This window comes from Amblyraja radiata, chromosome 8 (assembly GCF_010909765.2).
Source record: "Amblyraja radiata isolate CabotCenter1 chromosome 8, sAmbRad1.1.pri, whole genome shotgun sequence".
Lineage (NCBI taxonomy): Eukaryota > Metazoa > Chordata > Chondrichthyes > Rajiformes > Rajidae > Amblyraja > Amblyraja radiata.
In genome coordinates, this window is record NC_045963.1 from 73,776,905 (window position 1) to 73,797,869 (window position 20,965).

Genomic DNA, 20,965 nt, shown 5'->3' on the forward strand with positions numbered 1-20,965 from the left:
TCTGTGTGAAGAAGTGTTTCCTTGTCTCCGTTCTAAATGGCTTACCCATATTCTTAAACTGTGGCCCCTGGTTCTGGACTCCCTCAACATCGGGAACATGTTTCCTGCCTCTAGTGTGTCCAAACCCTTAATAAACCTTATATGTTTCAATAAGATTCCCTCTCATCCTTCTAAACTCCAGAGTGTACAAGCCCAGCCGCTCCATTCTCTCAGCACATGACAGTCCCGCCATCCCGGGAATTAACCTTGTGAACCTACGCTGCACTCCCTCAACAGCAAGAATGTCCTTCCTCAAATTAGGGGACCAAAACTGCACACAATACTCCAGGTGTGGTCTCACTAGGGCTCTGTACAACTGCAGAAGGACCTCCCATTAACACTGGTTAATGCATGTTAGTCTATCAATCTCTGCCTTAAACATATCCATCGACTTGCCCTACACAGCCATCTGTGGCAATGAAATCCACAGATTCACCACCCGCTGGCCAAAGAATTTCCTCCTCAGCTCAATTCTGCAGGTACATCCTTTTATTCTGAGGCTCTGCCCTCTGGTCCTAGACTCTCTCACTAGTGGAAACATCCTCTCCACATCCATGGTCGTTTGTTTGGTCCATTTTACACTCTGATGAAGGCTATGGGGCTGATTAATTTTAATTCTGGCTGTTAAATAGCTATATCTACCTAGACCGATGTGGCTTTGTGTCACTCGTCTCCCAAGTTTGTGATATTCCACACTAGAAATAGATCTTTATAGGCCCAGACCTGGACATAGGCCTGATTCCACTCCTCTATCTCTTATGATCATATAATCTTAAAAAAATTAATATTTGCTCCATGAGTAGTTTTGCAAGGTTGACACTTACTCTAATCCATACGGAGAGCCGGAAAAGTCCCGCCATTCCGGACATCCTAAAGGAGAAAGGGGTAAACAAGAGCAAATTCATGACACGTACTATTTAGCCGCGCTCCACCGTCAACCATTTTAGAACATATGGTGGCGCAGCGGTAGAGTTGCTGCCTCACATCGCCAGAGACCCGGGTTCGATCCCAAGCACTCATACGGAGTTTGCACGAGCTCCCCGTAACCTGCGTGGATTTCCTCCGGGACCTCCCGCTTTCCACCCACACTCCAAAGACGTACAGGTTTGTGGGTTAATTGGCTTGGTGTAAATGTAAAAATTGTCCCTAGTGGGTGTAAGGTAGTGTAGGTGTGCGGGGATCGCTGGTCGGCGCGGACACGGTGAGCCGAAGGGCCTGTTTCTGCGCTATCTCTCTAAACTAAACTAAAAGGTTCAGACCCCTTCTTCAGTCTCAAATGCCTTGCCTTGTTCCCAGGTAGACAAAAGTGCTGGAGAAACTTGGCGGGTGCGGCAGCATCTATGGAGCGAAGGAAATAGGAAAAGTTTCGGGCTGAAATCCTTCTTCTAGGATGGGGGGGGGGGGGGGGGGGGCAGGAAGAAGAAAGGAAGAGGAGGAGCCAGAGGGCTGAGGGAGAGCTGAGAAGGGGAGGAGACAGCAAGGGCTTCCGGAAATTGGAGAAGTCAATGGGGTGCAGACTACCCAAGCGAAATATGAGGTGCTGCCCCTCCAATTTCCGGTGGTGCTCACTCTGGCCATGGAGGAGGCCCAGGACAGAAAGGTCAGATTCGGAATGGAAGGGGGAGTTGAAGTGCTGAGCCACCGGGAGATCAGGTTGGTTAATGCGGACCGAGCGGAGGTGTTCGGCGAAACGATCGCCAAGCCTACGCTTAGTCTCACCGATGTAGAGCAGCTGACATCTAGAGCAGCGGATGCAATAGATGAGGTTGGAGGAGGTGCAGGTGAACCTCTGCCCCACCTGGAACGACTGCTTGGGTCCTTGGATGGAGTCGAGGGGGGGAGGTAAAGCGACAGGTGTAGGTAGCATTTCCTGCGGTTGAGGCTGGGACTATCCCCACGTTTAGGAAACAGTTAGGCTGGTACATGGATAGGACATGTATGGAGGAATTTGGGACAAACTCAGGCATGTGGGACTAGTGTAGATGGGACATGTTGGCTCGGGTGGGCATGTTGGGCCGAAGGGCTTATTTCCACGTCATATTCATTTTGAGAAGGCTCCACGTCTTCAGAAACATCGTATTTCCCTGTGACTATCAAACTATACAACTCCTCCCCATTTTATCCCAGGGTTAGAGTGACTCCCCTCCCCATCTCCCCCAAATCTATGCACATCCACAGTCCTTTCCACTGGTCACTTTAATTTCATGTGTCATGTATTTTGTGTTTCATGACTGTCGGCAGATCAATTTCCCTCCTGAGATAAAAAAAGTTCTATCGTATCATATCGTATTGTATTGTATCTCAAGTCATACAAACTTCACTTCCTCCAACAAGCATCAGAGTTATGTACAGTTTAAGAAAGAACGCCAGATGCTGGAAAAATCGCAGGTTGACAAAAATGCGGGAGAAACTCAGCAGGTGAGGCAGCATCTAGGGAGCGAAGGAATAGGTGACGTTTCGGGTTGAGACTGAAGTGGGGGTGGGGGGGGACGGGAAGAAGAAAGGAAGAGGCGGAGTCTACGACTCCGCCTCTTCCTTTCTTCTTCCCGTCCCCCCCACCCCTCCATCCCCACATTAATCTGAGGAAGGGTCTCTCAACCCGAAACGTCGCCTATTTCCTTCGCTCCATAGATGCTGCCTCGCCCGCTGAGATTCTCCAGTCTACCTTACAGTCACGGATAGAGTGGCTCTCCCCCCTCGTGGCCCCAATGGAGAGAAATGCGGTCCTTACACAATGGAAGACGGTGATTTCCATCCACTGATCGACTCCACAGCCTCCCACTTCTTCTCCTTCACGAAACTATGGAAGTCCTCCAGCATCCGAGCGCCGTGGTACTTGCGGAAAACACCTTCCTTGGCACTGTCGACGGAAGGCAAGAGGCAGCGGTTAGCACACTGGAACACCTCCAGAACCGGGGGTACGCAGTCTTAGAATAGAGGGGGGGGGGCCCATTTAAGACTGAGGCGGGAAAACACTTTTTCACCCAGAGAGTTGTGAATTTGTGGAATTTCCTGCCACAGAGGGAAGTGGAGGCCAAATCACTGGATGGATTTAAGAGAGAGTTAGAAAGAGCTCTAGGGGCTAGTGGAATCAAGGGATATGGGGAGAAGGCAGGCACGGGTTATTGATTGGGGACGATCAGCCATGATCGCAATGAATGGCGATGCTGGCTCGAAGGGCTGAATGGCCTCCTCCTGCACCTAATTTCTATGTTTTTATGGAAAACGGAGGCTCGATTCCGTCAGACAACACAGTCAGGCAGCTCAATCTACATCACGACTCCAACAGCACTACAACAGTTAAAAAAGACGTTCCTTTAGGAAGGAGTCGAGGAGGAATTTATTTCGTCAGAGGGTGGTGAATCTGTGGAATTCTTTGCCACAGAAGGCCGTGGAGGCCAAGTCAGTGGATATATTTAAGGCAGAGATAGATATATTTTTGATTTGTACGGGTGTCAGGGGTTATGGGGAGAAGGCAGAAGAATTGGGTTAGGAGGGTGAGATAGATCAGCCATGATTGAATAGCAGAGTAGACTTGATGGGCCGAATGGCCTCATTCTACTCCGATCACTCATGATCTTATGATCTGAAGACTGCAAAAAGTTGTAAACTCTGCCCAGTCCATCATAGGCTTTGACCTCCCTACCGTCGAGGGGATCTACCGCAGTTGCTGCCTCAAAAAGGCTGGCAGCATCATCAAGGACCCACACCATCCTGACCACACACTCATCTCTCCGCTGCCTTCAGGTAGAAGGTACAGGAGCCTGAAGACTGCAACATCCAGGTTCAGGAATAGCTACTTCCCCACAGCCATCAGACTATTAAACCTGGCTCAGACAAAACTCTGAACATTAATAGCCTATTGCACTTTATATGCTTATTTATGTGTGTATATATATATTCAATGGTATATGGTCACACTGAACTGTTCTGTATTTATTTATGCCTGCAATATTCTGTTGTGCTGAAGCAAAGCAAGAATTTCATAGTCCTATCTGGGAAACATGACATTAAACTCTTTTGAATCTTGAATCTTGAACTTGAAAAAGATTCTTTCCCATCCTCCCCAAGACTTCAAACACATTTGACTAATTTTATACCATTGCTGTGTAGGAAGGAACATCACTTTTAACTTTATTAACTCCTCTAACTTTTTGAGGAGTTAGATGTGGCCCTTGTGGCTAAAGGAATCAGGGGGTATGGAGAGAAGGCAGGTACAGGATACTGAGTTGGATGATCAGCCATGATCATATTGAATGGCGGTGCAGGCTCGAAGGGCCGAATGGCCTACTCCTGCACCTATTTTCTATGTTTCTATGAGATGCTGGTTTACACCGAAGCTAGACACAAAATGCTGGAGTAACTCAGCGGGACAGGCAGCATCTCTGGAGAGACGAAATGGAGACCGAGTTGCTTCCCGCCTTCCGGAGGTGCCGTTGAGTAGCCGAGGCCGGAGCCTGGCGGGTTGACGGAGCCCGCGGCCATCGGCCCCTGGGTCTGCGGAGCCCGCGGCTGGGACCTGGGTCCGTGTCCGAAGGGGACCCGGCGGCGATAGTGGAGAGGTCGGTGCGGCGGTCGATGATGGCGTCGACCGACGGACGAGGACGGACACGTGGAAGTGGGGACGCCGCTGCTGAGGGAAGTAACAATGGAGTGGGCAGAACCGTCGTGAGGGAGGGGGAAAGAACAAAGGGGGACCTGCCGCGCACAGAATATCACTGACTTGTCACATCTGACAATAAAGCATTCAATTACTCCAGCACTTTGTGCATTTTACCATTGCTGTTGGGGTCCCGAAGCATTCCAACTTACAGCCAACAAGTGATAGGAGCAGAATTAGGCCATTCGGCCCATCGAGTCTACTCCGCCATTCAATCATGGCTGATCTACCTCTCCCTCCTAACCGCATTCTCCTGCCTTCTCCCCACAACCCCTGACACCCAGGACAAGGAAACTTCCATCACATCACCAAGTGCCCGAAAACACAAGGGCTGCAGATAATCAGGTCATTTTGACGAGTGTTAATAAAACTGAATTTTAATTAAGAATTGGACACTGAAAATGGATGGAAATGCACTTACTGATAAATGGTCGGCAGAGTCGTCACAAAGAAACGGCCGCTCAAACCTAAGGAAGAGATTTTGAAGAAAAAGTTTAATCAAAGTATTACGTGTCTTAATGCATATACAATTATTGATTTTAGAAAAGAAAAATAATTATACAGCCATACAAGGTAGACACAAATGCTGGAGAAACTCAGCGGGTGAGGAGAGAAGGAATAGGCGAGGTTTCAGGTCGTGTCCCTTCTTCAGACTGAGAACCGAAACGTCGCCGATTCCTTCTCTCCATAGATGCTGCCTCACCCGCTGAGTTTCTCCAGCACTTTTGTCTACCTTTGATTTTTCCAGCATCTGCAGTTCCTTCTTAAACATACAATTATACCACATGCTTTAAGGACCCAATGTATTTAACATGATGTGCGCTTATATTTTTACATAAAACCTTGCGTTTATAACTTGTTTTTCATCACCTCTGGACATTCTAAAGCAAATTGTGTGCATTCAAAGTCATAGAGTGATTCAGTGTGGAAAAAGGCCCTTCGGCCCAACTTGCCCACACCGGCCAACATGTCCCAGCTACACTAGTCCCACCTGCCCACGTTTCGTCCCATATCCTTCCAAACCTGTCCAATCCATGTACCTGTCTAACTGTCTCTTAAATGTTGGGATAGTCCCAGCCTCAACTACCTCCTCTGGCAGCTTGTTCCATACACCCACTACCCTCTGTGTGAAAAAGTTACCCCTCAGATTCCTATTTAATCTTACATTTGTCGTAACACTGTGTGGATTCCAGTAAATGCTTGCGTTTTAATTTTGAGTTTTAAGTTAATGTTTGAAAGGATTGAACTCTTGGCCCTGAACTACTATCTACCTCATTGGTGACCCTTGAACTATCTTTGATCTGACTTTACTGGCTTGACCTTGCACAAAACGTTATTCTTTTTAGTTTAGTTTAAAGATACAGAGTGGAAACAGGCCCTTTGGACCAAGTTCGCACCGACCAGCGATCCCCGCACATTAACGCCATCCAACACACACCAGGGTCAATTTACATTTTATACCAAGCTGATTAACATACAAACCTGTACATCTTTGGAGTGTGGGAGGAAACGGAAGATCTCAGAGAAAACCGGGTCACGGGGAGAAAGTAGGTCACGGGGAGAACGTACAAACTCCGTACAGGCAGCACCTGTAGTCAGGATCGAACCCGGGTCCCTGGCACCGTGAGGCAGCAACTCTACCGCTGCGCCACCGTGCCGCCCATTATCCCCTTGTCAAGTATCTATACACAGTAAACGGCTTGATTGTAATCACGTATTGTCTTCCCTCTGACTGGATAGCACGCAACAAAAGATTTTCACTTTACCTCGGTACACGGGACATAAAATAAACTGAGAACTGAGAATTTGGATGTCAGTATCGTCACACTCAAGGTTCACACTCACTTCTTTGTGTGCCAATTTGGCGAAATGAACCACTAAAGTCATAGAGTCACACAGCACGGAAATGGGCCCTTCGGCCCAACTAGCCCGTGCTGGCCAAGAAGTCCCCTCCGTGCTAGTCCCACCTCAGTTCTGCTCAGTTTCTGGGAGCTTGATCGCCTCAACGCGAGGGCCCAAACGCCGCCGGCAAATGGAGTCAAGATCGTCCCGGCAACGGAAGGATCGAGGCCCCCGACCACGGGAGAGCAAAGAAGGGGAGAGATCGGAACATTTTTTCCACCTCTCCATCACAGTGAGGAATGTGGAGGAGTCACTGTGGTGGATGTTTATGTTAAAATGTGTTTTGTGTGTTCCGATGCTTTTTATTTGTATGACAGGCTTGGCAAATAAAATTGTTTACGAAAGAGAGGATAGTTTACACCCCAGCGGTATGAACATTGACTTCTCCAATTTCAGGTAGTCCTTGTTTTCTCCCTCCTTCCCCTCCCCTTCCCACTGTCTCCGCCTCTCCCTTTCTTTTTCCCACCCCCCCCCTCCCCTCACCCTCACATCAGTCTGAAGAAGGGTCTCGACCCGAAACGTCACCTATTTCCTTCTCTCCATAGATGCTGCCTCACCCGCTGAGTTTCTCCAGCATTTTTGTCTAAACTATAACTGGGCAGGTTTAGTTTAGTTTATTGTCACGTGCACCGAGGTACAGTGAAAAGCTTTTGTTGCGTGCTGTCCAGTCAGCGGAAGGATGGATCATGGTTACTATCGAGCCATTTATGGTGCATGGATATAGATACATGATATGGGATGTTGTCCCTTGTTCCCATCTTTGGCCCAGATCCATTTAAACTGGTTCTATCCATGTACCTGCCCAGGTGTGTTTTAAATAATGTTAGAGTGCCCGCCTCTGCAACGTCCCCAGCAGCTCGTTCGATGTCCTCAACCACCACCCTGTGGGTGAAAAGGTCGCCCCTCAGGTCCCTATGAAATCTTTCCCCCCTCACCTTAAACCTATGTCCTCTAGTTCTTGATTCCCTTACCCTGGTGAATTTAAGGTCAAGAGTCAAATTGTTATAGGTTAAGGTTGAGTTAATGTGAAGGAATGAATGTATGAATTAATTAATAAGTTTATTGGCCAAGTATTCACATACAAGGAATTTGCCTTGGTGCTCCGCCCGCAAGTGACAACATGACATATAGTGACAGTCAGGAATGACACACAAAACATTAAAGATTAATAATAAAACATTATCGATTGAACAGTGGGGGGGGGGGGGGGGGGAAGATTTAATAGGGACCGGAGGAGTAACTTTTTTTCCACACAAAGACTGGTGGGTGTAAGGAACGAGCTGGTGGAAGAGGTAGTTGGAAAGAAGCATTTGAACAGGTGCATGGATAGGACAGGTTTAGAGGTGTTCGAGCCAAATGCAGGCAGGTGGGACTAGTGTAGATGGGACATGTCGGTCGGTGTGGGCAAGTTGGGCCAAAGGGCCTGTTTCCACGCTGTATCATTCTATGACTGAAACTTTCTGATCTAATATCCGGCACGCTGGAGTAACTCAGCGGGTCAGGCAGCAACGCTGGATAACATGGTGACGTTTCGGGTCGAGACCTTTATTCAGAGATGTTCATAACTGTCTAGGGAGGAACTGCAGGTGCTGCTTTACACCGAAGATAGACACAAAATGCTGGATTAACTCAGCGGGACAGGCAGCATCTTTGTAAAGTAGGAATGGGTGATGTTTCGGGTCGAGACAAATCGCCCTCTCACTTGTGGCTGATTGTAGTGTAGGGACCAAATTCAGAAGTGGGAAAGGAGGTTGTGTCGTGATGTGATCACAGTTAAGAATGAGACTTGCTGTTGACCCAACCCAACATAAAGGAGATATGTGTCCCACAAATGTCCATCCATGATCACTCCTAGCTCACCGTGATCTAAATTGTGCCGGAAGGGCTCTGAAGCCACAGTCTGAAGAAGGGTCTCGACCCGAAACGTCACCCATTCCTTCTCTCCAGAGATGCTGCCTGTCCCGCTGAGTTACTCCAGCATTTTGTGTCTACCTTTCTAGATTGTGTCAGGCTAGGGTTAAAAACCAAAGGCAATAACAAGCAGAGTCCAACGGGTCCAGCAAGTTAGTGAAGATTTTGCTGCACTCTGAATCTTTCAACGGAAGAATTATAAATTAATTCCACTAGATGGCGGAACTGCATTGGGGAACTGGAGTGTTGTGAATCAGTCTGAAGAAGGGTCTCGACCCAAAACGTCACCCATTCCTTCTCTCCAGAGGTGCTGACTATCCCGCCGAGTTACTCCAGCATTCTCAGCCTATCTTCGGTTTAAACCAGCATCTGTAGTTTCTCCCTACATAGTCTCCATTAGATTGCAATGTTTACCCTCCAAATAGTTCGTCAAACGTTAAAGTCGGACTAAAGTGAATGTGGAGAGGATGTTCCCACTAGAGTCGAGGACCAGGGGCCATACCCTCAGAATACTTTTTGAAAGGAGATGCATGGGAATTTCTTCAGTCAGAGGGTGGTGAATCTGTGGAATTCTTTGCCACAGACGGCTGAGAAGGCCAATGGATATTTTTAAGGCAGAGATAGATAGATTCTTGATTAGTACGGGTGTCAGGGGTAATGGGGAGAAGGCAGGAGATTGGGGTTAGAAGGGAGAGATAGATCAGCCATGTGAGGTTATCCATTTTGGTGGCAAAAACAGGAAAGCAGACTATTATCTAAATGGTGGCCGACTAGGAAAAGGGGAGATGCAGCGAGACCTGGGTGTCATGGTACACCAATCATTGAAAGTAGGCATGCAGGTGCAGCAGGCAGTGAAGAAAGCGAATGGTATGTTAGCTTTCATAGCAAAAGGATTTGAGTATAGGAGCAGGGAGGTTCTACTGCAGTTGTACAGGGTCTTGGTGAGACCACACCTGGAGTATTGTGTACAGTTTTGGTCTCCTAATCTGAGGAAGGACATTATTGCCATAGAGGGAGTGCAGAGAAGGTTCACCAGACTGATTCCTGGGATGTCAGGACTGTCTTATGAAGAAAGACTGGATAGACTTGGTTTATACTCTCTAGAATTTAGGAGATTGAGAGGGGATCTTATAGAAACTTATAAAATTCTTAAGGGGTTGGACAGGCTAGATGCAGGAAGATTGCTCCCGATGTTGGGGAAGTCCAGGACAAGGGGTCACAGCTTAAGGATAAGGGGGAAATCCTTTAAAACCGAGATGAGAAGAACTTTTTTCACACAGAGAGTGGTGAATCTCTGGAACTCTCTGCCACAGAGGGTAGTCGAGGCCAGTTCATTGGCTATATTTAAGAGGGAGTTAGATGTGGCCCTTGTGACTAAAGGGATCAGGGGGTATGGAGAGAAGGCAGGTACGGGATACTGAGTTGGATGATCAGCCATGATCATATTGAATGGCGGTGCAGGCTCGAAGGGCCGAATGGCCTACTCCTGCACCTAATTTCTATGTTTCTATGATCAAATGGAAGAGTAGACTTGATGGGCCGAATGGCCTAATTCTGCTCCTATCCCTTACGAACATGATCTTATGAAGCCTCGTGGAAATAAAAATAAATCTTCTGCAATGAAAGGGAGCTGCTTTCAAATACATGGAGACACATGGAAATGCAGATGCTGGAATCTTGTGTAAAGTACAAAGTGCTGGAGGAACTTCGGGCCTGGCAGCGTCTGTGGAGGGAATGGACAGGTGATGTTGAGTATAGGAGCAAAGAGGTCCTTCTGCAGGTATACAGGGCTCTAGTGAGACCACACCTGGAGTATTGTGTGCAGTTTTGGTCTCCACATTTGAGGAAGGACATTCTTGCTATTGAGGGAGTGCAGCGTAGGTTCACAAGGTTAATCCCCGGGATGGCGGGACTGTCATATGTTGAAAGAATGGAGCGGCTGGGCTTGTATACATTGGAATTTAGAAGGATGAGAGGGCATCTTATTGAAACATATAAGATTACTAAGGGATTGCACAAGGTAGAGGCAGGAAACATGTTCCCAATGATGGGGGAGTCCAGGACCAGGGGCCACAGTTTAAGAATAAGGGGTCAGCCATTTAGAACGGAGATGAGGAAAAACTGTTTCACACCTGAAGTTGTGAATTTGTGGAATTCTCTGCCTCAGAGGGCAGTGGAGGCAGGTTCACATTCAAAAGAGAGTTGGATAGAGCTCTTAGGGCTAGCGGAATCAAGGGATATGGGGAGAAGGCAGGAACGGGGTACTGATTATGGATGATCAGCCATGATCACGTTGAATGGCGGTGCTGGCTTGAAGAACGGCCTACTCCTGCACCTATTGTCTATTGATGTTTCATAGAGAGGGTGGCAATTACTTCCTGTCGGGAGAGAACAGGTTTTCTCCGGGTGCTCCGGTTTCTGTGCTGTATCTCTAAACTAAACTTGAGGTGTGTGTGTGTAGGTGTGTGTGTGTGTAGGTGTGTGTGTGTAGGTGTGTGTGTGTAGGTGTGTGTGTGTAGGTGTGTGTGTGTGTAGGTGTGTGTGTGTGTGTAGGTGTGTGTGTGTAGGTGTGTGTGTGTGTGTGTGTGTGTGTGTGTGTGTGTGTGTGTGTGTGTGTGTGTGTGTGTGTGTGTGTGTGTGTGTGTGTGTGTGTGGACTCGGTGGGCTGAAGGGCCTATTTCATAGAAACACAGAAAATAGGTGCAGGAGGAAGCCATTCAGCCCTTCGAGCCAGCACCGCCATTCATTGCGATCAAGGCTGATCGCCCCCAATCAATAACCCGTGCCTGCCTTCTCCCTATATCTCTTGATTCCACTAGCCCCCAGAGCTCTATCTAACTCTCTCATATAAGTTTCCACACTGTATATAACCATATATAACAAGACAAAGAGATCTCTAAACTAAACTGTACTTTGTGGAGATTTTTGCAGTGAAGCAATTTATGCTGCCTTAATTAAATATATTTATGAGACTTACCTTGGATACATACAACATTCATATCTCAGTTTTAAAACTGGTGATAAATAAAAATCGGATCAAAATCCTTTGCGCGCCGTACCTGGAATATCTCCAGTGTGGTAACGAGGATTGAAATATGCCCTTATATGTTAAACAGGAGTGAATTTTCAGTGTATAATGTCAAGCAATTTAGTAGGTTATTAAACTGATCTATAGGGAACAATATAATTGCCCAGAAATGTAACTGTGGTGTTAATGCTAAATGTTGCAGATAGGAAGGTCTATATATTGCGTAGGGAGGAACTGCAGATGCTGGTTTAAACTGAAGATAGACACAAAAAGCTGGAGTAACTCTGTGGACACAGGCAGCATCTGTGGAGAAAAGGAATAGGTGACGTTCCTTTCTTCAAACTGAGTCTGGGGAGAGAGAAACAGCTCGATTTGTTACTAACACCTATGAGAGAGAAGCGAGTGTCACCAAACTTCTGAATTCTCTGGGGTGTGACCCTCTCCAAGACAGACGTGAAGCTCACCGTTTGACCTGTTTTTACAAAATGTTAAATGGTCAGCTCGACATAGACTACAAGACCTACACCAAACCCAAACCAATTAGGAGCAGACAAGGGCATTCGATCCAATTTGTGATCCCAGCTACCAAGACAGATGTGTACAGCAATTCGTTCTTCCCCCGCACAATTAAAGCATGGTATAATCTCCACCCAACTATAGTTACCCAACCAGATGCAACTAAATTTAAAGTAGCTCTTTCTTCCCAATAACCCTTTCTGGCTTAAGCCCTCCCTCCACCACCTCCAGTTTAAATTCCATTTGGAATATTTTGGAGGACCAAGAAACCAAGAACCAAGATAGGGTCATAGAGTGATACAGTTTGGAAACATTTTTCCCCCGATTCACGTATCAATTTATAAAATGTTAAAAATGAAGCTGTATGAAAATTGTATCATTGTTATGCCGATTGCTTTATTCTTGTACCATTGCTTCTAATAAAATAAACATTTAAAAAAAATGTTTTTAAAGAAGAAACTAGAACAATGGCGAGGGTGGGGGAGGGATGGAGAGTGAGGGGACGCAACGGTTACGGTTGGAGAGGTCAATATTCAGACTGCTGGGGTGCAAGCTACGTACTTGATGGACTCTACTCGGGACGACAGATGGCACAATGGGCTAAGTGTTCGGCTGGTTCGAATCCCGCTTGGAGTGCATACTGTCGTTGTGTCCTTGGGCAAGGCACTTCACCCACGAGAAGGAGGGGTGGTGGTGTCGGCGGTAAGCGAAGGTCCGAAGGTCGGACAGCTGGCCGGGCTGCCGACCGACGGGGCCACGGGCGAGGCGCTGCTGCTGCTGCACTCCACGGGCTGCACTACGTCGGGACGGGTGAGGCGGGGCCGGACGCGGCGCTCCGACCCGACAGTCCCCTCAACCCGAGTAGTAGCGGTCAAATACAGGACAAGGGCGGTCCCGTACGGGACAAACCAATTTAGCCCAATATACGGGATGTCCCGGCTAATACGGGACAGTTGGCAACACTCGCCAAAGGGCACGTTTTCACGGTGAAAATCTAAACAAAACTAAGAAACTAAACTGGCAACCAGCCTGGCTGTTTCAGGGTTGAGGGAGCATCAATATTAATAACCATCGCTTGCTGCCTTTCAACGCTGCCTTCCCCTCAACCATTGTAATCAATAGACAATACACAATAAACAATAGGTGCAGGAGTAGGCCATTCGGCCCTACGAACCAGCACCGCCATTCAATGTGATCATGGCTGATCATCCCCAATCAGTACCCCGTTCCTGCCTTCTCCTCATATCCCCTGACTCCGCTATCTTTAAGAGCCCTATCTATCTCTCTCTTGAAAGCATCCAGAGAGCCGGCTTCCACCGCCCTCTGAGGCAGAGAATTCCACAGACTCACCACTCTCTGTGTGAACATATTAACCAGTCTGACATGTCACGTTTAGGGTCGATTTCCCTGACTCTCAGTCTGAAGAAGGGTCTCGACCCGAAACGTCACCCATTCCTTCTCTCCAGAGATGCTGCCTGTGCCGGTGAGTTACTCCAGCTTATTGTGTCTATCTTCGGTTTAAACTAGCATCTGCACTTCCTTCCTGCACATACACGTCATGTGGCCTTTGTGGACTCTTGCGGTCAATTGGATACAGGCACTTGCCAACTCATGAACAGAGATAACAATGCTAAAACAGTTTGTGTTTGGTTTAGTTTAGTTTAGAGATTTGGCGCGGAAACAGGCCCTGCAGCCCAGAGAAGGCAGGAGAATTGGGTTAGGAGAGAAAGATAGATCTGCTATGATTTAATGGCAGGGTAGACTTGATGGGCCGAACAGCCTAAATCTACTCCTGTTACTTATGACGTGATGAGGGGGAGATAGATCGGCCAAGATGGCCAACCTGCTATCACGGCACATTAACACTATCCTACACACTCTAGGGCCAATTTACAATTTCATCAAAGCCAATGAACCTACAAACCTGCATGTTTTTGGAGTGTGGGAGGAGACCAGAGATCCCGGAGAAAACCCACGCAGGTCACGTACAAACTCCGTACAGACAGCACCCGTAGTCAGGATTGCACTCGGATCTCTGGCGCTGTAAGGCAGCAACTCTGCTTGTGGTTACAAATTCTTTCGGTGTGCTCTGAGGCACTGATAATTATAAGATTAATCCAAGCTCCTTACCACAACAGCACAATTTACTCGAATGTTTGAACTTTAAACCGGATGTATGCAAGACAATTTTTTTCTCCAAGAAATATTTTTCAATCGAGATATGTTTTATTTCAGGCAATAACTATATCTACTGTATATAAATTCAAATTTCGGAACAAAATGTTCCTAAAACTAGTTTGTACTGATTTACTGAGGATAATATGTAGAAAGGCCAATGTGTGACATTGCTACTGACCATGATGTGAAGGTGCAGATATTCTGTCTGGCATGCAATGAAGTTCAACTTTGGAAAGATAATAGTCATGTTCATAAGAGATAGGAGCAGAATTAGGCCATTCGGCCCATCAAGTCTACTCCGCCATTCAATCAAGGCAGATCTATCTCTCCCTCCCAACCCCATTCTCCTGCCTTCTCCCCATAACCTCTGACACCCGCACTAATCAAGAATCTATCGAGTTAGATAGAGGTCTAGGGGCTAGTGGAGTCAAGGGATATGGGGAGAAGGCAGGCACGGGTTATTGATAGGGGACGATCAGCCATGATCACAATCGAAGGGCCAAATGGCCTCCTCCTGCACCTATTTTCTATTTCTATGTCTATGACCTCTGATTTAAAAATATCCACTGACTTGGCCTCCACAGCCTTCTGTGACAAATAATTCCACAGACTCACCACCCTCTGGCTAAAGAAATGTTTCCTCATCTCCTTCCTGAAGGAAGATCTGATGATCTGTTCTGAGGCTGTGACCTCTGGTCCTAGAATCTCCCACTAGTGGAAACATCCTCTCCACATCCACTCTATCTAGGCCTGCACTCTATCCAGGTACTGCAGTAACTCAGCGGATCAGGCAGAATCGCTGGAGAACGTGGGTAGGTGACATTTTGGGATGAGGTACTTTAGTTTAGTTGAGTTTAGAATTACAGCGTGGAAACAGGCCATTCGGCCCACCGCGTCTGCACCGACCATCGATCAAAATGTATATAAATTCTACCCTAGACACTAGGGAAAGCTTTACAGAAGCCAATTAAGCTACAGACCTGCTAGTCTTTGGAATATGGGAGGAAACCGGAGCACCCAGAGAAAACCCACACGGTCACGGGGATAACGAACAAACTCAATACAGAGAGCACCCGTAGTCAGGATCGAACCCGGGACCCTGGCTCTGTGAGGCAGCAACTCTACCGCTGCGCCACCTTGCCCCATGATCGAGTGTGGCTCAAGAGACCACACATACGCTGGCGCAGTGGAGGCATGCGAAGGGCGCTACTTAGGGCTGCAGCCTTAGAAACATAGAAAATAGGTGCAGGAGTAGACCATTCGGCCCTTCAAGCCAGCACCGCCATTCAATGTGATCATGGCTGATCATCCAAAATAAGTACCCCGTTCCTGCTTTCTCCCCATATCCCTTGATTCCGTTAGCCCTAAGAGCTAAATCTAACTCTCTCTTGAAAACATCCAGTGAATTGTCCTCCACTGCCTTTTGTGGCAGAGAATTCCACAGATTCGCAACTCTCTGGGTGAAAAAGAGTATTGAGTATTGAGTTGGGAGGTCATGTTGCAGTTGTATAAAATGTCCTCCCTTCCTCCTGTCTCTTCCTTCCTCCTGTCTCTGGCACTAACAAGTCGGCTTCGGCGATTATTTAGTTTGGTTTAGAGATACAGCGCAGAAAAAGGCCCTTTGGCCCACTGGATCCGCGCCGACCAGCGATCCCCGCACACTAACACTATCCTACACCCACTAGGGACAATTTACATTTACACCAAGCCAATTAACCTACAAACCTGTACGTCTTTGGAGTGTGGGAGGAAACCGAAGATCTCGGAGAAAACCCACGCAGGTCACGGGGAGAACGAACAAACTCCGTACAGACAGCACCCGTAGTCGGGATCGAACCCGGGTCTCCGGCGCTGCATTCGCTGTAAGGCAGCAACTCTACCGCTGCGCCACCGTGTACCTTCGAAACAGCCGGCCGCATACTCAATGGTTGTACGCCAGCCAGTCCTGTCACTGGCACGGGTTTCCAGTACTATTGGGGCTAGGCCTGCGTGCTGGAAATGGGCCTCGATGCAGACTTTGAACCAGTTCTTACCCTCGATTAACTCTCTCAATTAATCAATGACAAAGCATGATGCTGCTTATGGGAGCCCGCTGTGTGCAAATTGGCCATCATTTTTGCTTTAGCTCCAGTGACCCAGGTTCAATCCTCTGAGAGGAATAGATTGAGTCATCGTCATAGTCACAGTCGACATTCTAAAGCAAATGGAGTACATTTAGAGTCACAGCGTGGAAACAGGCCCTTCGGCCCAACTTGCCCACACCGGCCAACATGTCCCAGCTACACTAGTCCCACCTGCCTCCGTTTGGTCCATATCCACCCAAACGTGTCCTATCCATGTACCTGTCTAACTGTCTCTTAAATGTCGGGATAGTCCCTGCCTCAACTACCTCCTCTGGCAGCTTGTTCCATACACCCACCACCCTCAGTGTGAAAAGGTTACCCCTCAGATTCCTATTAAATCTTTTCCCCCTTCACCTCAAACCTATGTCCTCTGGTTCTCGATTCACCTACTCTGGGCAAGAGACTCTGTGCGTCTACCGGATCTATTCCTCTCATGATCTTACACACCTCTATAAGATCACCCTTCATCCTCCTGCGCTCCAAGGAATAGAGTCCCAGCCAGCTCAACCTCTGCCTATAGCTCAGGTCCTCCAGTCCTGGCAGCATCCTCGTAAATCTTCTCTGTGCCCTTACCAGCTTGACAATATATTTCTAGACAATAGGTGTAGGAGTAGGCCATTCGGCCCTTCGAGACAGCACCACCATTCAATGTGATCATGGCTGATCATCCACAATCAGTACCCCGTTCCTGCCTTCTCCCCATATCCCCCTGACTCCGCTATCTTTAAGAACCCTATCTAGCTCTCTCTTGTAAGTATCCAGAGAACCAGCCTCCATCGCCCTCTGAGGCAGAGAATTCCATAGACTCACAACTCTCTGTGTGAAGAAGTGTTTCCTCGACTCCGTTCTAAATGGTTTACCCCTTATTCTTAAACTGTGGCCCCTGGTTCTGGACTCCCCCAACATCAGAACATGTTTCCTGCCTCTAGCGTGTCCAAACCCTTAATAATCGTATATGTTTCAATAAGATACCCTCTCATCCTTCTAAACTCCAGAGAATACAAGCCCAGCCGCTATAACAAGATGCCCAGAACTGAACACATTACTCTAAATGTGACCTCGCCAACATTTATACAATTGCAACATGACCTCCCAACTTCTATATTCAATACTCTGGCTGATGAAGGCCAATGTGCCAAAAGCCTTTTTTGACCACCTGCTCTACCTGCAAATCCACCTTAAGGAAGCCATGCACCTGTATTCCTAGATCCCTCTGCCCTACAACACTGCCCACTATCATCCACTGTGCAGGTCCTGCCCATGTTAGACTTCCTAATCAGGAATGCAAACTTCCCCCATAAAGAAATAGGAGTTTTGAAAGATCGCTCCTACTCTCCCCCAATTAATTATAAACTTATCCAGCAGGTAGCAAGTGAATAGAAAAAATAGTTTCAAAAGGCAGGAGCAACATCAGCTTTGAGTATTATATGTGGGGGATGTTGCTCATGTGATATTGTATAACGGTGTGGTCTTTTACATTTTATTTGGCATGCATTAAATATTTGGCAACCTTATGAAACTATGAAGAGATCCACATTTTGGTTTTAAGAGCACACAGGTAATGATAACAATGATATCAGCTTAGAGGAAAAGCACGGGAACAGGCATTTCAGCCCCTCATGTATACGCCAACCATCGATCGCCCGATCACACTTATGTTATATGTTTTCCTACTTTCACATCCATTCCCCCACACACATAGAGGCAATTTACAGGGGGCCAAACGACCGACGGACCCGCACGTCTTTGGGGCTTCAGTTTAGTTTAGAGATACAGCGCGGAAACAGGCCCTTCAGCCCACCGAGTCCGCGCCCACCAGCGATCCCCGCACACTAACACTATCCTACACACGCTAAGGACAATTTACCATTTTTACTAAGCCAACTAACCTACAAATTGTACGTCTTTGGAGTGTGGGAAGAAACCGGAGCACCCGGAGCAAACCCACACGGTCACAGGGAGAACGTACAAACTCCGTGCAGACAAGCACCCGTGGACAGAATCGAACGCGGGTCTCCGGCGCTGCAAGGCAGCAACTCTACCGCTGCGCCACCGTGCCGCCTCAAACGATGTTTCGGTCGGGACCTGTAAACCTCTTCTGCACCCTCCATGGGTTCATAAAAATAATATCCACCCAAGTTATAATAAATCACTGCTGTAGTTCCGTATCACTTATTTTCATGAGACCAAGAGGTTAGCGCTAGTGTACGGGGATCGCTGGTCGGCGCGGACTCGGTGGAACGAAGGGCCTGTTTCCACGCTGTATCTCTAAACTAAACTAAACCAAAACACTCAAGCATCCTGTGTAGGAAAGAACTGCAGACGCTGCTTTATACCGAGGATAGACACAAAATGCTGGAGTAACTCAGTGGGACCGGCTGCGTCTCCGGAGAGAAGGAACGGGTGACGTTTTGGGTCGAGACCCTTCTTCAGACTCAATGAAGAAGGGTCTCGACACGAAACGTCACCCGGTCCCTTCTCTCCAGAGACGCTGCTTGTCCCGCTGAGTTACCCCAGCATTTTGTGCCTATCGATCTACACTCTGCAATGGCCACCGTGCCGCCCGGAATTCCCGCCGGTGGGAACGGAGTCAGTCAGCGTACCTGGTTCTCGGGTGACGTCCACCTTCCCGACGTGGATGCCAAGATCCCCGCGGGCCTTCCCGAGATCTTCCCAGTCGACCTGGATCTGTTTGCAGGCGGGACACCAGGGTGCATGGCTGCCGGAGTGAAAGGAAAGCCGGAGATTACAACAGGAATTTTATTCAACCCAAGCATTTTGGTTGAGGCATTTTTTTTGGGCAAAAGACCCAGGTCCAGTTACATGCGAATAGTGTTGCCAACTGTCCCGTATTAGCCGGGACATCCCGTATATGGGGCTAAATTGGTTTGTCCCGTACGGGACCGCCCTTGTCCCGTATTTGACTGCTACTACTTGGGTCGAGGGGACTGTCGGGTCAGAGCGCCGCGTCCAGCCCCGCCTCACCCGTCCCGACGTAGTGCAGCCCATGGAGTGCAGCAGCAGCGCCTCGCCCGTGGCCCCGTCGGTCGGCAGCCCGGCCAGCTGTCCGACCTTCGGACCTTCGCTTACCGCCGACACCACCACCTCATGGCCGATCATTGGTTCATGAGTTGGATGGGGTGCCGGACTTTGCGCGCGACGTCGCGCGGCCCGGGCCAAAACTCCTCAGCTGGCCCGCCGGCTGGGCTTTGTGTGCAGTCCAGCACCCGGGCCAACTCATCATTCACCCAGCCACGGCCGAGTCGGTCAACGAATTGCCGTCGGGAATTTGTCCCTTATTTGGGAGTGAGAAAGTTGGCAACTCTACATGTGAACAATACTGTTTGTAGAAAGGAACTGCAGACAAAATGTGTAGGAAGGAACTGCAGATGCTGGTTTAAACTGAAGTTACTGTAAGACACAAAATGCTGGATTAACTCGGCAGGTCAGGCAGCATCTCCGGAGAGAAGGAATGGGTGACGTTTCGGGTCGAGACTGATGTCAGGGGAGAGGGAGATCCACAGATAATGAAGTGTAAGGTGTGAAAACGGGACAAAGGGGAATGGAGATCAAGGATAATGTAGAATTGATCATCGTTAGTTGGGAGAAGGGAACAACAAAGCAAACAGAGATAAAATGTAGTAGGAGACAGCCAGACTGGTCGGAGAACTGGGAAGGGGATGGAGAGAGAGGGAAGCAAAGGTTACTTGACGTTAGGGAAGTCAATGTTCATACCGCTTGACTGTATGCTGGTTTATACCAAAGATAGGCACAAAGTCCTGGGTATGATGGGTCAACATGTGATGAGCGTTTGACGGCACTGGGCCTCTATTCGCTGGAGTTTAGGGGGGGACCTCATCGAAACTTAGTGAAAGGCCTGGATGGATGTGGTGAGGTTGTTTCCACTATTGGAAGAGTCTTGGACCCGAGGCGAGAACGTGCAAACTCCCCATAGACAGCACCAGAGGTCTGGATCAACCATGAGGCAGGGGCACCACCAGCTGTACCACATTTAGTTATTGATTTTCGTTATAAGGGGGAAATCTTTTAGGACCGAGATGAGAAAAGCATTTTTCACACAGAGAGTGGTGAATCTGTGGAATTCTCTGCCACAGAAGGTAGTTGAGGCCAGTTCATTGGCTATATTTAAGAGGGAGTTAGATGTGGCCCTTGTGGCTAAAGGGATCAGGGTGTATGGAGAGAAGGCAGGTACAGGATACGGAGTTGGATGATCAGTCATGATCATATTAAATGGCAGTGCAGGATCGAAGGGCCGAATGGCCTACTCCTGCACCTATTTTCAATGTTTCTATGTTTCTATGTTATTTATTTCGTTTAATTTATTGTCACGTGTACTAAGGTACATTTAAACGCATTTGTCGCGTGCCAACCAGTCAGCGGAATGACAATACATGATTACTATTGTGCTGTTCGCAGCATACAGATACAGGATAAAAGGGAATAAAGTGTTTAATGCTGGATAAAATCCAGTAAAGTCCGATCAAAGATATTACAAGGGACTCCAATGTAGTTCAGCACTGCTCTCTGGTTGTGGTAGGATGGTTCAGTTGCCTGATAACAGCTGGGAAGAAACTGTCCCTGAATCTG

The 20,965-nt window shown here is 48.0% G+C and overlaps 1 protein-coding gene across 1 annotated transcript in view; it reads right to left on the reverse strand.

Annotated features, from left to right (window-relative positions):
• Positions 1–20,965, reverse strand: part of tmx4 (thioredoxin related transmembrane protein 4) — a 51,161-nt gene that overhangs the window by 6,437 nt on the left and 23,759 nt on the right. Inside the window, exons 2-5 of the mRNA XM_033026235.1 lie at positions 18,961–19,076; positions 5,121–5,166; positions 2,771–2,899; positions 864–909 (exon numbers count right to left, since the gene is read on the reverse strand). Coding sequence (XP_032882126.1) covers positions 864–909; positions 2,771–2,899; positions 5,121–5,166; positions 18,961–19,076 — 337 coding nt within the window. The remainder of the gene's footprint in view (positions 1–863; positions 910–2,770; positions 2,900–5,120; positions 5,167–18,960; positions 19,077–20,965) is intronic.